Source organism: Cololabis saira, chromosome 8, assembly GCF_033807715.1.
Source record: "Cololabis saira isolate AMF1-May2022 chromosome 8, fColSai1.1, whole genome shotgun sequence".
Classification (NCBI taxonomy): Eukaryota; Metazoa; Chordata; class Actinopteri; order Beloniformes; family Belonidae; genus Cololabis; species Cololabis saira.
The window spans coordinates 22,283,271-22,297,037 of record NC_084594.1 but is presented as its reverse complement, the minus strand read 5'-3'; the positions used below and the strand labels follow the sequence as shown (position 1 = coordinate 22,297,037).

The 13,767-nt window shown below is 38.6% G+C and overlaps 1 protein-coding gene across 1 annotated transcript; it reads right to left on the bottom strand.

The window, feature by feature from the left end:
* Positions 1 to 1,009: 1,009 nt before the first annotated feature.
* On the bottom strand, positions 1,010 to 6,623 carry LOC133449149 (scavenger receptor cysteine-rich type 1 protein M130-like). Its single transcript, XM_061728281.1, has 5 exons — positions 6,569 to 6,623; positions 4,220 to 4,546; positions 3,906 to 4,142; positions 2,333 to 2,656; positions 1,010 to 1,044 (listed from the first exon to the last, which is right to left on the bottom strand). Exons 1-5 carry the CDS (start codon positions 6,621 to 6,623, stop codon positions 1,010 to 1,012), a joined length of 978 nt encoding a protein of 325 aa, XP_061584265.1.
* Between the last annotated feature and the right edge of the window lie 7,144 nt (positions 6,624 to 13,767).

The following is a 13,767-nucleotide window of genomic DNA, read 5'->3' as shown; positions in this document are numbered from 1 at the left end:
TGAGGTGTAAGACTAAGTGGTGTTATAATGAATTTAGTGGCTGCAAAGAAACTGCTTCTCAGTGAAAGGGCTTAATTAGTCTTCAGTGAACATGTGTAGTGTGTAAGCACATAAACATTGTGACTGCTTCAGCTTACCTGAGACGGTCAGAAACAGAAGATGACTCTCTGAGGACAAGTTACGAGAAAAAATATAGATGTGATAAACACAGCTGTAGTTTCCTTGGTGGAAAGGCTCTGCAGCGGGAAACAGGAAGTGTGCGGAGTGACTGACAGCTGGTTGGGTGTAGCTGTATGATGTGTTCATGGAGAGCTGGAAGGAACCACCTGGGTACTGAGGCTGGATGGAGCAGCTGATGGTGAAGCTGGAGCACCGAGAAACCTTAAACTCCTGCGGTTGGTCCCTGGATACAATGTTCTTGGAGGAGGACATAGATATAATTGGCCGAGACAACAGATCTGTAATGACACCAAGGGTGAGATCAGATCGTCAAAGGGAAAAAAGATCTGCAACGACACACATTTGATGTCGATGGAAAACTTTATGAGATTGAGAAAAGATGGTGGGAATAGTGTAACTTATGCTAAGTAAGATAATAGAGGATGCATTGCAACTTTATTCTTCAGTACTTAAGGAAGTACACCAGCTTTTTTCTGAGTCACTTTACTCAGGAGTTTCACAAAACAAAGAACACCATTCTAACACATCCAGAGATGATGGAGATAACGTGCACATTTACCTTCAATCCAACAAAACACCCCCTAAACGGAAATGATGTCACCAGTCTGACGTAGGTAACTGACATGAACAAAAATATTCTATCAAATCAGAGGGGCCTCCTCAAGCCCAGAATGTCACTGAAGTCCAGGGTTCTCAGTCCTGAAAGTTTGAAGTATTCAACAAGATTCAAGATTCAACAAGGATTCTTCTGGATAAGATCCAGTAAATGAATAAATAAATTACTGATTGTAAGTGAGGTTGAAACAGACTGGAACTATTACTGCTGTACTTATACCAGAGAGCCTTCGTCTTTGATGGGCTTACCTGAGCAAGTGACATCCAGGTTAGAGGAAGAGAATCCTGCCGTTGCACAGTCTTTCAGAACAGATCCAGACTGAATGCAGCCAGGTCTCATCCACCACACAGATCTGTCTGAGGACAAATGTATCTGTCTTTTGGAAACTGCAGAACCACAGTTCAGATGTTTACACACTACCGTTGCTTCCCTGAAGGTCCAAAGAGAGTCATACACTGATCTCCACTCTCCCAGATGTTGCAGCTGGAGTATACCTGCACAGCGACTGGTTCCTCCCACCAACCTGAGAGGCTCTGAACACAAACCAGAGAATCTTCAGTGAATAAATATGGAAAATTTGGCCTTTCAGATCGTAATAAATGATGAAGAAATAAAGAGAGTAAACTCTACAAAGTTCCTTGGGGTCCTCATTGATGACTATTTAAATTTTAAATGTCATATAGATCACCTTGTGGAAAAATTATCTAAATATGTCGGTCTGTTTTTCAAACTGAGACACCTGCTTCCACGCTCTGCCCTTCTCACTCTTTATAAAACCTTGTTTGAACCTCATTTAAATTACTGCAATATTATTTGGTGTAATACTTACCCCAGTCATCTAAAAAAATTAGAAGTTTTACAGAAAAAAATTATCCGTGCCATCTCTTGGACTGAATTTAACTCACCTACTCGACATCTGTTTGCCCACTATGGTATTCTCAAAGAATATAACTACTTCCATAATGCGTGTACAATATATCAGGTGGTCTCAGGTTTGAATCCCAGATTAACTCAACTCATCCCAATCTCCGTTCCCCAGCACACCCACAAAACTAGACGCAAACACCTCATTATAGGGAAAAAACGTGAACTTGTGGGAACAAGTATGAGTGTTGTGTGTCGGGGACCACAGATTTGGAATGAGCTGAATGATAACCTTAAAAAGTCACAGTCCATCTCCATATTTAAACAGCAGTTAAAGAACCAATTGTTAAGCTCATATATATAAACGTACACTCCGGGATCACAAAATGTTTCATGTTAAGTGTTTGTAATGTGATATGTTGCATGTAAGTGGTAGTCTAGTATAATGTGCATGTTGTTTTGTTGTGTTATGTGTGTATTAACTGCAAGTGTATGTATGTATTCCTGCCTACTGTATGTATGTTCATTGGCACCTACCATAAGCTTTTGATAGCTTCTCCAGGAGACCAATTCACATGTGTGAGTGTGAATAAAATTCAAATTCAAATTCAAATTCAATTCAATTCAAACAATCAGAAAGGAAGCAATTCATACCTGCACCCCATGTTGTACCTGAGCAGGTGAGTCCAACAGCTCTTCTAGGTGAGCAGGTGTTTATATCTGAGCTTGAACTCTTACAGTCCATGAGAGCTGATTCATAGCCTCCACAGTTGAATTTTTCCATCCAAATTGGAGCCTCCACTTCTCTGTAGAGCATCCCCATGAGAACTGAAGGAGATCCACAGCCAAGCTCCCTGCAGACCACCTTTGCATCCTGCTGGTCAAAGTCAGCTTCACACACTGAGGACCACTGGCGGTGATACTGGTTAAATGAGTTGGACTTCACCTCCACTCTGCCTGAACACAGAGTGGTCCCATTCACCAACTTGACATAGTCTACATACAAGACAGAGGTGAAAGACAGCAAGAAGCATGAGAAGAGATTGTTTATCAATATAAATACATTTTTGCATTACAGGTCTGGCATACATTTAAACAAAACAACAACAACAACAACAACACTGAAACAGTAAAGGTTTTAAAGCTTTTTAAATGTTCCTTGTCACAACCCTTAATTAAAAGATGTTCTGGCATCAAGGATACCAAGTGATAAAAACTTTCAGATGTTTTGTACCATACTTCTTGCAAACATGTCTTAGGGCATTCAACATCTCAGGATAGCTCAAGTCACCTTTTTGGTTGTGCAGTCTTGAATTGTACCATTTCTAATTTGTGCATAAACTTGTACCACTCTGGATATAAGTGAAAATTGATGTTTGGATGATAATTTCATTTGGTTCAGAGCACATGGTGCATTTGTTTAATAAAAGATCTTGAATACTACATTTTCTGACCTCTATACATCCTTCCACTGTGTGATAGTCCCTCCCAGAGGCCTCTGGGTCCGGAAACAGTGACAGGACCTCTGGACAAGGTCAATTTAGGATTGTTTTTTTCTATAGTAAAGTTTTAAGTGCCATCTGTGAATATAGCTTCATATTGTAGTACTTGACAACAAATATTTTGTCTTTCTGGTTTTATCAACTTTCAAAGATGGAGCGCCATCTGATTGATTGGAGATCATTGGTGTTAAGTTTCAACTTCCTCCATGTGTCATTTACACACAGACATTTCTAAGAATTCTCAAATGGCTTAATGATAATATGCAGTGAGGAAAGAAAAATATACAGATATTTTCTGATCTGTCTTTGTGGAAATATTGATTTGAGCTTCTGATCGTTTTTCAAGACTCTTTTTGACTTTTGACTTTTATTGATACCAGTTTGAGATAACAGGGTGATCTCAACAGGTGGTAGTTCATCTCCTTTGTAGCGTTTGAGTGCCTTGCACCAACTTATTTCAGTGTGTTGAAGGTCTCATATGAGAAAAAATTATGATAATTAACAAACAGAAGGAAGATGATGGAGAAAAAACATGGAATATGTTGGGTTTATCATTTCTGCAAAAAATTAAAATTGTTATAATGTACCAAATTTCCAGAGCTGCAGTTATAGATTTTAAAAGCTTTTTGCAATTTTCAAACATTTTCATCATCAAGTACCGTGATAATCACGAATGATAGCGCCAATGGATTCACCTGAACATTGGACATCCAGTATGTAGTCTAAGGAGCGTGATATTGTACAGTTCTTAAGAGAAAATCCAAACTGAACACAGCCAGGATCGATCCACCACACAGGCCTACGTGAGGACAGCTTTCTCAGTTGTACAGAAATTACAGAACCGCAGTCCAGATATTCACACACAACAGCTGCTTCCCTCCGGGTCCACTCTGGGCCATATACTGGTCTCCACTCTCCCAGATGTTTCAGTTCCAGTGCACCTCTACAACGACTGGTTCCTCCCATCAACCCGAGGGGGTCTGAATATAAACAAGAAACTCATCACTGAAACAATAATCAAAAATGATGATGAACAAAGCTTAAGCATCTCTTCTACCTGAGCAGGTGAGTCCAACAACTCTTCCAGGTGAGCAGGTCTTTAAAATTGAGCCTGAGCTTTCACAGCTCTGGATATCAGACTCATCACCTTTACAGTGGAATTCTTCGGTCCATAGTGGAGCTTCCACTTCTCCATAAAGTACCCCCTTGAGAACTAAAGGACGCCCACAGCCAAGCTCCCTGCAGACCACCTTTGCATCCTGCTGGTTAAAGTCAGCTTCACACAATGAAAACCAGGTCCCCTTTCGTGGGTTATAGACCTCCAGTCTACCCGAACACAGAGTGGTCCCATTCATCAACCTGACGTATCTAGACAGAAGAGACTCTAAGAGATAAAAGAGAGCAGACACACAGCAGAAGATGACATGAAACAACAGTTAAGTGATTCAAACCTCCCTCCATACATTTCTGTTAAAGACTCATCATTAAATAAAAAACACGTTTTTAACAGCACAGATATTTCAACATCACATCTACGTACATTCAATACAGCCCGATTAACTCGTCAGAACCAAGCAGAGATTTTACTTATTTTAGAGAATGACCGAACAGATGTTTCCTGTTATATTAATTATTATTCAAGAGAACCAGTCCCCTGTATTTTCAGTTTTAACATGGAGGGTCATGGATGATCTGACATTTTTCTCCTAAAGACTCCGGTAAACTTTAAAAGATGCTGCGTTCGTTCCATATTATCTTGATTTCCACCTGTTAATGTCACCAATTTGAAACCGTTTTTCTTCCCTTCCTTACTGGTGCTAGAGTTCCCTGCAACGATTTTTCTTGAATGTGTGCAGACGTAAATAAATAAAAAACATATTTTTAGTTAATTCATTCATTCATTCATTTATTTTTTCAATCATTTCCAAATGATCCCCTTTTCAAATGGATCAATTATAGCAAAAATAAACTGAACATGCAACAACAACCAACTTGTTGTTGTGGACTGGGTAAACAGTATAATTGAACTGGAAACTTTCCACCCTTTGGTTGCACCCAGAAATCATGTCTGTAGAAATGAGTGACAAATGACAGCTCTGCTGTAGTCAAGCACTCAACAATGGGTCTCACACTGGCTGCACAGTTGCAGAACAGCCTATAGGAAAGGGCATGACACCCTATACACCTGAAGCACTTCTCACAGAACATATCACTAATGGATTGGGTTTCAATTATGTACCTGTGCTACTAAAGCCTGATGTATTAAAGGGGAATTAAAATGGCAAATAAACACCCTTTCTTCCCTGTCAGAAGGTTAGAGATTATCCTTTATTTCTCCCTCAATGGGAAAACTCACTTTGTTTAGCAGCAGTACACTTAACACACACATGAAGGGGAGGGGTAAAAACGTAAAAAATATATAATTACGAAATATAAACAGTATATACATTGGAATGAAAATAAAGCTTGTGCATTCTGGATAGTTTGTAAATGACTGATCAATCCAAAGTAGAGTTACAATAACCCAATCGACAGGTAAGGAAACAAACAAACAAAAGGGTTGACAAGTTTAGTATGAGAATAACGTGAAGAGCAAGACAGTGATGCAGGAAAAGCTGGAGTTTCCAACAAAATCAGTGTTGACATGGACAGAAGGTTGAACATAAAGCAACACATTAGTTGGAACGTCAGCACCTTCATAGCTGGCACAACGGGGGGAAAACATGCAAATCGATGATGCTGAAATGTAGATGTTACAAAATTGTGTTTTAGATATATATTTCTTGCAACAATGAACGTATCCCGACAGAATTAAGTAAACTATATTTGTAGAAATGGCGACCGAGAAAGAGTGTGAGAAAGACAGGTTTTGAAGAGAGACGGTCCGTCAGCAATAAGACCTGGAGCCGTTTTCCTCAGACACAAAACAACTAACAAGTTAACAAGTCTGATACGGTAAAAAACAACATGCAGTTCTGGGAGTTCCCTGAAATAATGAGCAGGCCTTGGGAAACAATGAAGGATAAGAACTGGAAACCATTGAGAAAAGAATTATAGTAATTATTATACATTCTACTTTATCATTTAGACACATTTGACCAAAAATCTCCAAACTCATTTCTGCTGAGAAGAGGTTGTTTTTTTCTTTTTTCACATATCTCAAAATATTTTCATTACTTTTAGGAATTAAGATTTTTCTTATTTGATCTTAATTTGGTAAACGCTTTAGTTTCAGATTATATTGTCATCAGACAAAAATAAAATGTGTCTGCCATAAAATGAGAAGTGTAATTGTCATTTTATGAATTGAGATTTGTTTCTGTCATTTACTTTGCATCCTTTTGTATATGTGTGTTTCATTAATTATGCTGAGTGTGAACAATAATCTCTGCATCCGAAGTCGTACCTGAGCTCGCCAACAACGGGAGCAGCAGCAGCAGCAGCAGCAGCATGTTATCCATATCCAGGTGGACTTTGGTCTGATGGTGTCCTTGGACTGTCTTCACAACTTATCTGAAATACACTGCATGTTCGCAAGACACAGGCAGTATTCAACTATTACCATTATTTATATACCCCTACAGAAGACTATATGAAACATACACACTGTATTCAGGTCTGTCTACTCAGTCGATAGTTAGATTTTTTTTTAAAGAGAGAGATAAGTCTCTGAAAAGCAGGGCAACTCAGGCTAAAACATTTGCAAAACTGTTAACTATCAAAAAGTATTAAACTGACCAGCAACATGAAATCCAGTGTAAAAATAAGAACAATAAAACAGATGACTGAAGTAACCAACTACAGAACGTACCTTTGGAGGAACATAACAGATTGTAGCTCAGGAGATGCTCCGCAGCTATTTTTACAGGAAATGGGGGAGGGGGCCTGAAGTGGAAGATGCTGTGTCAACGCATGTGGTTTTAGATGTCCTGCTGGTCTTAGAGACATGATCTTTATTAACATATTCCTTAACTTGTTTGGAATCAGATTAAAGACAGCATGTTTCTTCTGATACGATCATCCTGTTTACTAATTCTTTGAATATCTGAACTACTGATGAAAAGTCAAATGAGTTGTGAAATGTCAGAGAATTCAAGTCGCAATTAAAGCTGCAAGCAGCGATGAACGGGCCCTTGCACCCTTGATCTGTAGTTTGCATTATTCGTTTTGGAATACTCAATTTAGGAATATACTGCATGGGATTTGGACTCAGAATAATTGCTATAATTGCCACGGCATGCCACGGTCAGCTCGAGACAATTCAAGCTGACCGGAGCATCGAGACTGGAGAGATGATTAAAAATGTGAAATGCCCGCGCACCATGAACTTAAAAATGTATTGCCACCTTGAAAAAAAGTAGCTTGTGTCTATTTTTCTACATTAGCCGCCCTGACGGTTATTTTGCACATTAGCCGGCTAATTTATACATTCACCGCCTTCACGGTTATTTTGCACATTAGCCGGCTATTTTACACATTCACCGCCCTGCCGGCTAATTTACACATTGACCGGCTAGTTTTCAAAATAGCTGTTTTTCTACATTAACCCTAAAATATATACGGTGTGTGTGTGTGTGTGTGTGTGTGTGTGTGTGTGTGTGTGTGTGTGTGTGTGTGTGTGTGTGTGTGTGTGTGTGTGTGTGTGTGTGTGTGTGTGTGTGTGTGTGTGTGTGTGTGTGTGTGTTTAATTTACAACCCCTGCATTTGGACCCTTGCTCCTCCAGTGTGTTACAATGATATGCTTGTGGTTACAGTTCAAATAATCCCAGCTCCCAGAATGCAGTGGTGAAAACTGATCATAGAAGGGGCGAGTATTACAGTATCTCTCACAGTGTTTGTAGATGTCCTCTAGAGGGGGCCGAGGAAGTATTGTTCTATCTGTCTGCTCTTTCAGCCACTGAACAGTTCCCCTATCAGGCTGCTAAATAATTTGTCACTATATTTTCTACTGATAAGTCATGGAAGGATCCAAGCAGGTTTTCAGGGTGATGGGTTTTCTCCAGCAGAAGAAGAAGAAAAGTCTCTGTTGAGTCTTTTTATACCAGAGTGACAGCGTTCACAGACCTTTTTAGGTCCTTGCCAACATGCAACTGAAACATGAACTTAAAGTTGGTCACCCTCTCCTCCACCTTCTCTCCCTCTATTTCCAGTTGTTGGATCCGAAGCTGCAAACACTGATGTAGTTTACAACGCATCGTCAACATTAAGATTGTTGTGTTCCCTGGTTATTGCTACTTTATGACGCTAGGTGGCAGTGTTGTAAAGCAGATACTGTTGAGACGTAAAGTGTACGCAGAGTAAGAAGATTCAGATGATGGCTACTGAAATGCATGATACTACGATCTGCTGCTGAGTTGTATTTTGCTGTACTGCTAGTTAGTTTAAGTAAACATTATTTTGTTCTACATTCCGGCCTTGTCATTGAGTTGCAACACTACAAAGATCACATGGATTTAACTACAAGGAAGGAAAAAATGGGGGAAAAACACAATGTTGAGCATCAGTTTACAAATAAGCAAGAGCAACAATTGTGTGAATGCTTACACAGGCACAGTGTACAGTTACAGTACAGTACAGTTACTAGCAGCATTTCAGAATCTGTATCTTGATAGTTAATAAACAGCATGGTTTCAGTTGTTTTTATCTTGAAACATGTACATGTACGTGTCTGTACATCACGTACTTGCTTAATTTTCACATATACATTACCTAGGGGGTGTCATCTTAACAGTTTACATATTCATTATGTGCTATAAGTTTTTCTTTTTCACCATTATTTATAACAACGCTTTAAAAATAATGTAGATGATGCAGACCTTAAAATACGCAAAGTAATTCATTTAAGACTGTTTCTTGCCAAAGGAAGAAAATGTACAAATACCTTTTTAATTTGCAAATTCTTTTTAAATATTTAAATACCTCTTGCACACTAGACATGAAAGCCACGTTAATAAAATATGCTAAAATAAAAATAGTAACTCAGTTTGATAAAGACTTATGTTTCTGTGAACTTCATGAAAAAGTTGCCAAAGATAATTCATTTGCAGTTTGTGTAATGATTTCTTAACATCTGCCCTTGAGGGGACAATAAATGTCATGAAACCAACAGAGCTTAGTATCAGAGGGACTCCCAGGACATCGAGCGGGTGGCAAATGGTGAATAAAAATACAATTTAATTCCTATTTTTGGTTTTGAGAAATTAACAGAACAATGTTTTACAGGCCAAAATATCTTGTTTTGCTTTCATAAGTAACTTTTGTATTGGCAATGCAATTCTAAATGTTTTAAATGTTAATCAGAGAATGAGGATTTATGTAGAAAATAATTCAGACTGGACCTTGTGCAAACAAGAACTGTCACTGTCCCTTCCATGTTTACTTGTTTCTTCTTCTCTTTCTTTTTTTCCTCCATTCTTCTTTGTCGTCTGCTTTTATGTCGTTGAACGTTTGCAAACAACGAAAAATAGACATTACCATCATCACATGGTAAGCAATGTTATTTGTTCGATCATTGGTTCTTGTGTAGAGCTGCAGTGTAACGGAGACACGCTGACGGAGCTCTGCAGGGCGTCGGCCCTGTTGGAGGTTTCCTTCTGGCAACTTTACCTGGAACTCTGTACGCTAGCTTCAGTTAATGATGTGTGACATAGTACATATAGTGCAAAATTCAGTTTTAGAGAGAACTGACTGGCGTGGGAGTCCAAAGTTACTTTAGGTGTTTTTTGCTAATAGTAACAAAAGTAGAATACACAAGTTACTACTACTACTACTACTACTACTACTGTCATTAGAAGACACTTTTATCCAAACCGACTTACATCTGAGAGAACAACACAAGCAAGGAATCACATACAGTAGGAGGGTACAGCTGGAAAAGTGCTGGTCAGACTGCAGTGAGTCCAGTTGGACACAGGTGCTGCCATGCCATTTGATATTTAATGGTTTGCATTAATGGGCGTGGCCTAATGGCTCAACAGCGCCCCTTAGAAAACTTTGTGCCTCAAGCCTCACAATACAGTTTGACGTACATGCACGGAAATCGGTACACACCTGTATCATGTCGCAACTTAAAGAAAAGTCTCTTGGCGCCATGGCCGAAACCGAACAGGAAGTCGGCCATTTTGAATTAATCGTGTAATTTTGGCGCAATTTATGCCATTCCTTCGGCAGTTAATATGGCCCGAACCGTAACGTGCACCCAGGTGTGATATACATCAAAATATGCATCTCCATCCTGCGACCACGAAAATTACTTTTCTCTTTCAAAAGCGTTACCGTGGCGACGCTAGACGCCAAAAAGCGCACCCCCCCTTCATCTGATTGGTCCATATTTGATAGTTCACCAAAAGTCGCCAAAATTTGCAAGCAAGCCAGGCCTGACGATAAATTTGATATTTCACGGTTTGCATTAATGGGCGTGGCAAAATTGCTCAACAGCGCCCCCTAGAAAACTTTGTGCCTCAAGCCCCACAAAACGGTTTGACGTACATGCACGAAAATCGATACACATCTGTATCATGTCGCAACTTATAGAAAAGTCTCTTGGCGCCATAGCCGAAACCGAACAGGAAGTTGGCCATTTTGAATTAATCATGTAATTTTAGCGAAATTTATGCCATTCCTTCGGCAGTTAATGCGGGCCGAACCGTAACATGCACCCAGGTGTGTTATACATCAAAATATGCATCTCCATCCTGCGATAACGCGCATGACTTTTCTCAGTCAAAAGCGTTACCGTGGCGACAATAGACGCCAAAAAGCGCGCCCTCCCTTCTTCTGATTGGTCGATATGTGATTGTTCCTATTTTCTGCCATAACTTTTGAATGGTTTGACATAAAGACTTGAGGGTGGTATCATCGGACTCTGTTTTGAGTCCTTGAACATAATTGTTGCAAATTAGCATCTGATTGGTCGATATCTGATAGTTCCTACTTTCTGCCATAACTTTTGAATGGTTTGATATATAGAGTCGTGGGTGGTGTCATCTCCTAAATGTCCAGGCCTGAAGACATCTACAAGCAAGTCATACAAGCGCTTCCACTGCAGCACGCCTGAACGTATGAGGGCCTGTTCATTGCTGCTTGCAGCTCTAATTATTATTATTATTATTATTATTATTATTATTATTATTATTATTATTATTATTATTATAGCAATACATGCACAAAATCAAATCAATTCGTCACATCACATCAATTTTTTTACACTGGCTGCCAGTCAAGAATGCTTTGATTTTATGACTTTTAAAGCTTTTCATTGCCAAGCCCCAAAATATTTTTGTGATCTTTTAACCCCTTATGCTTTAGCTCGTAAACTTAGTTCCTCAGATCATAACTTTTATCAGTCCTAAGAACTTATGAAATTAGACATCATGCCTTTCAGTCTATTGCCACTCATTTATGAACACTCCCTCTTTATTTTCCCCTGAGTGTCTTCAGCTTTTTTTAAGAGTAAACACTGACTGTTAAAAACAGGTGAAGACCCTTTTATTTAAACAAGTTTTAAGTTGAATAGGCAACATGACTATATTGTTTTACCTAGTTTTGCTTATATATTCATTTTATTGTTGGCCCATTTTACTCCATAGTTAATTGTGATGCACTGTTTGAACTTTATCTTCGAAAAAGCGCTATTTAAATAAAATGTATTGAGTGATTGAAGTTGAAAAAAATGTGGTACTAATAAATATTAAGAACATTTATTATGCTACGCGGCTAAAAAAATGTAGAAACAAATCAATATACACTATTGCTTGTTTAGACTGTGAGCAATAATATAAACTTTATACAAACTCTTCAAATAAAAAGACAAATCATGCAAAGTGAAAAGCAATTAATAAGCTACTAGCCTAATTAAATAACTTATTCTGTGTTTCTACTGACGATAGGACAATAATAACAGGTGAGAGAAACACAGTATAATTAATGAACCACTCTTCTCCATCTGTTGTACATTTATACTCCCACGAGGTGGTGCTCTAGAGTCTAAACAACCAACACCACATCAACTGCAGGGAAGATCAGCACTGGTCTATTTTTGCAGCTGGCTCGTTGGCGTTATATGGAGCACGTCCAGCACAAGCCCGTTGTAAGTGGGGTTACATAAATCTTTGCAGCAGTCCATTTATTCTGTGCTCCAGTCATTTTATATTACAATTCCTATTTGTACCTTAGTTTTTCTTTATTTTGCCTTCATTTGTCAAACAACACTTATCACTCACACTTTCACCATGATGTCCCATAAGTACCCTAATACTGATATTCCTTGTTTTTCCCCACAACCCTATTTAGGAAACTTTTCCCTTTGGCAATCATTTTTCAATTAATTTGGTTGATAAACAAATATTTAGAATTGTTACCTTTGGTTTGTCTTCCTTTGTTGGGGACATTGAAGTAAACTAACAAACACTTTATCAATTACCTACTTTATCAAGTAGTTATGCAGACCAAGACACAGATTGGGGGAAAAAAACACCTTCAAGATCCTTTTGTTTTTACAAACATTTCTGATCAATTTTAGATTGGACTGGAGAAGGAGATGAAAGGACTCACCTGTGCTGCTGCTGCTACTGTTCTGTATTGTATATCCCATAATGCACTACAACACAACCAGAAGCCAGTCAACTGTCTGCTGTGACCAGATTCTGGTTGTGCCATCGCGATATAGCCTACTGAAGCTTGGTCAGGAGATCATTTAATTTGTTCTGAATGCACATAATGTTTTCCTTATTTTGACCATGTGATTTAAAGTCCAGACATAACCAGATACTTTAATTTATTAACCTTAGTGTAACTTTGAATGTGTCACAAGTAGCGGGCTCCACCCCTAGAAGACTGGTGTTTGCTGGAATTCATGGTTAACACAGTAACTGCACAGGATGGAAAACAAGCCAAAATCATTCCCCTTCAACCACAACTCTTTACTGATAGAAGATGGCATTTGTGCTCATACGCCATATTGGTGTTTTCCGAACGCAGCCCAGTGCATTATGGGAAGATAGGTATATTCCATATGGTCTTGTCTGTCAAAAGAACATTGTTTCAGAAGTCTTAAAGTTTGCTCAGATGATATTTCACAAACCTAAGCTGATGTCACGTTTAGACAAAAAGGGGCTTTTTCTACTACCCCTATAAGCAATTTGTATTTGTCATGAACTTTAACATTTTACACACTAACTGACGGTTGGGGTTTGACTGCTTCTTTTTTTCTTTTTTGCACCATTGCGCAATTTGACCTTAATGTGATCTTTTGTCCTAAGACTCAAAACTGTATTTAGTGCTTTCTAATATTCCATCCAAATGATTTGGAAGTGACTAGTGACTTAAATGTGACTCTTTTAAGAGATTTGTGTCCCTTTGGTCTAAAACTCGGATCTGACTAGTCCAAATAGTGACTTGAGTACAGAGTAGTGACCAGGAGGCATTTGTTACCAACTATAAATAAATACTTCTGATGTGGATGAGATATATTTATAGCAGAGAGTGTAACAGTGGTTTTGAGAGGTTTATTCAAAGCTTAGTTAAAGCTTATTTAAAATAATGTTTTTTTTCTTGTTTTTCAACAAAGGAAGACTTCTGTTTGTCGAGAATATAGAAAAGTTCATT

Bases quoted from the DNA above. Each gene is read 5' to 3' on its own strand.
- LOC133449149 (XM_061728281.1), bottom strand. From the start codon at position 6,623: ATGGATAACATGCTGCTGCTGCTGCTGCTGCTGCTCCCGTTGTTGGCG. The intron at 4,547-6,568 runs GTACGACTTCGG...TTTATCTCTTAG, and splicing joins CCCGTTGTTGGCGAGCTCAG to AGTCTCTTCTGTCTAGATAC. The intron at 4,143-4,219 runs GTAGAAGAGATG...GTTTATATTCAG, and splicing joins TGTTGGACTCACCTGCTCAG to ACCCCCTCGGGTTGATGGGA.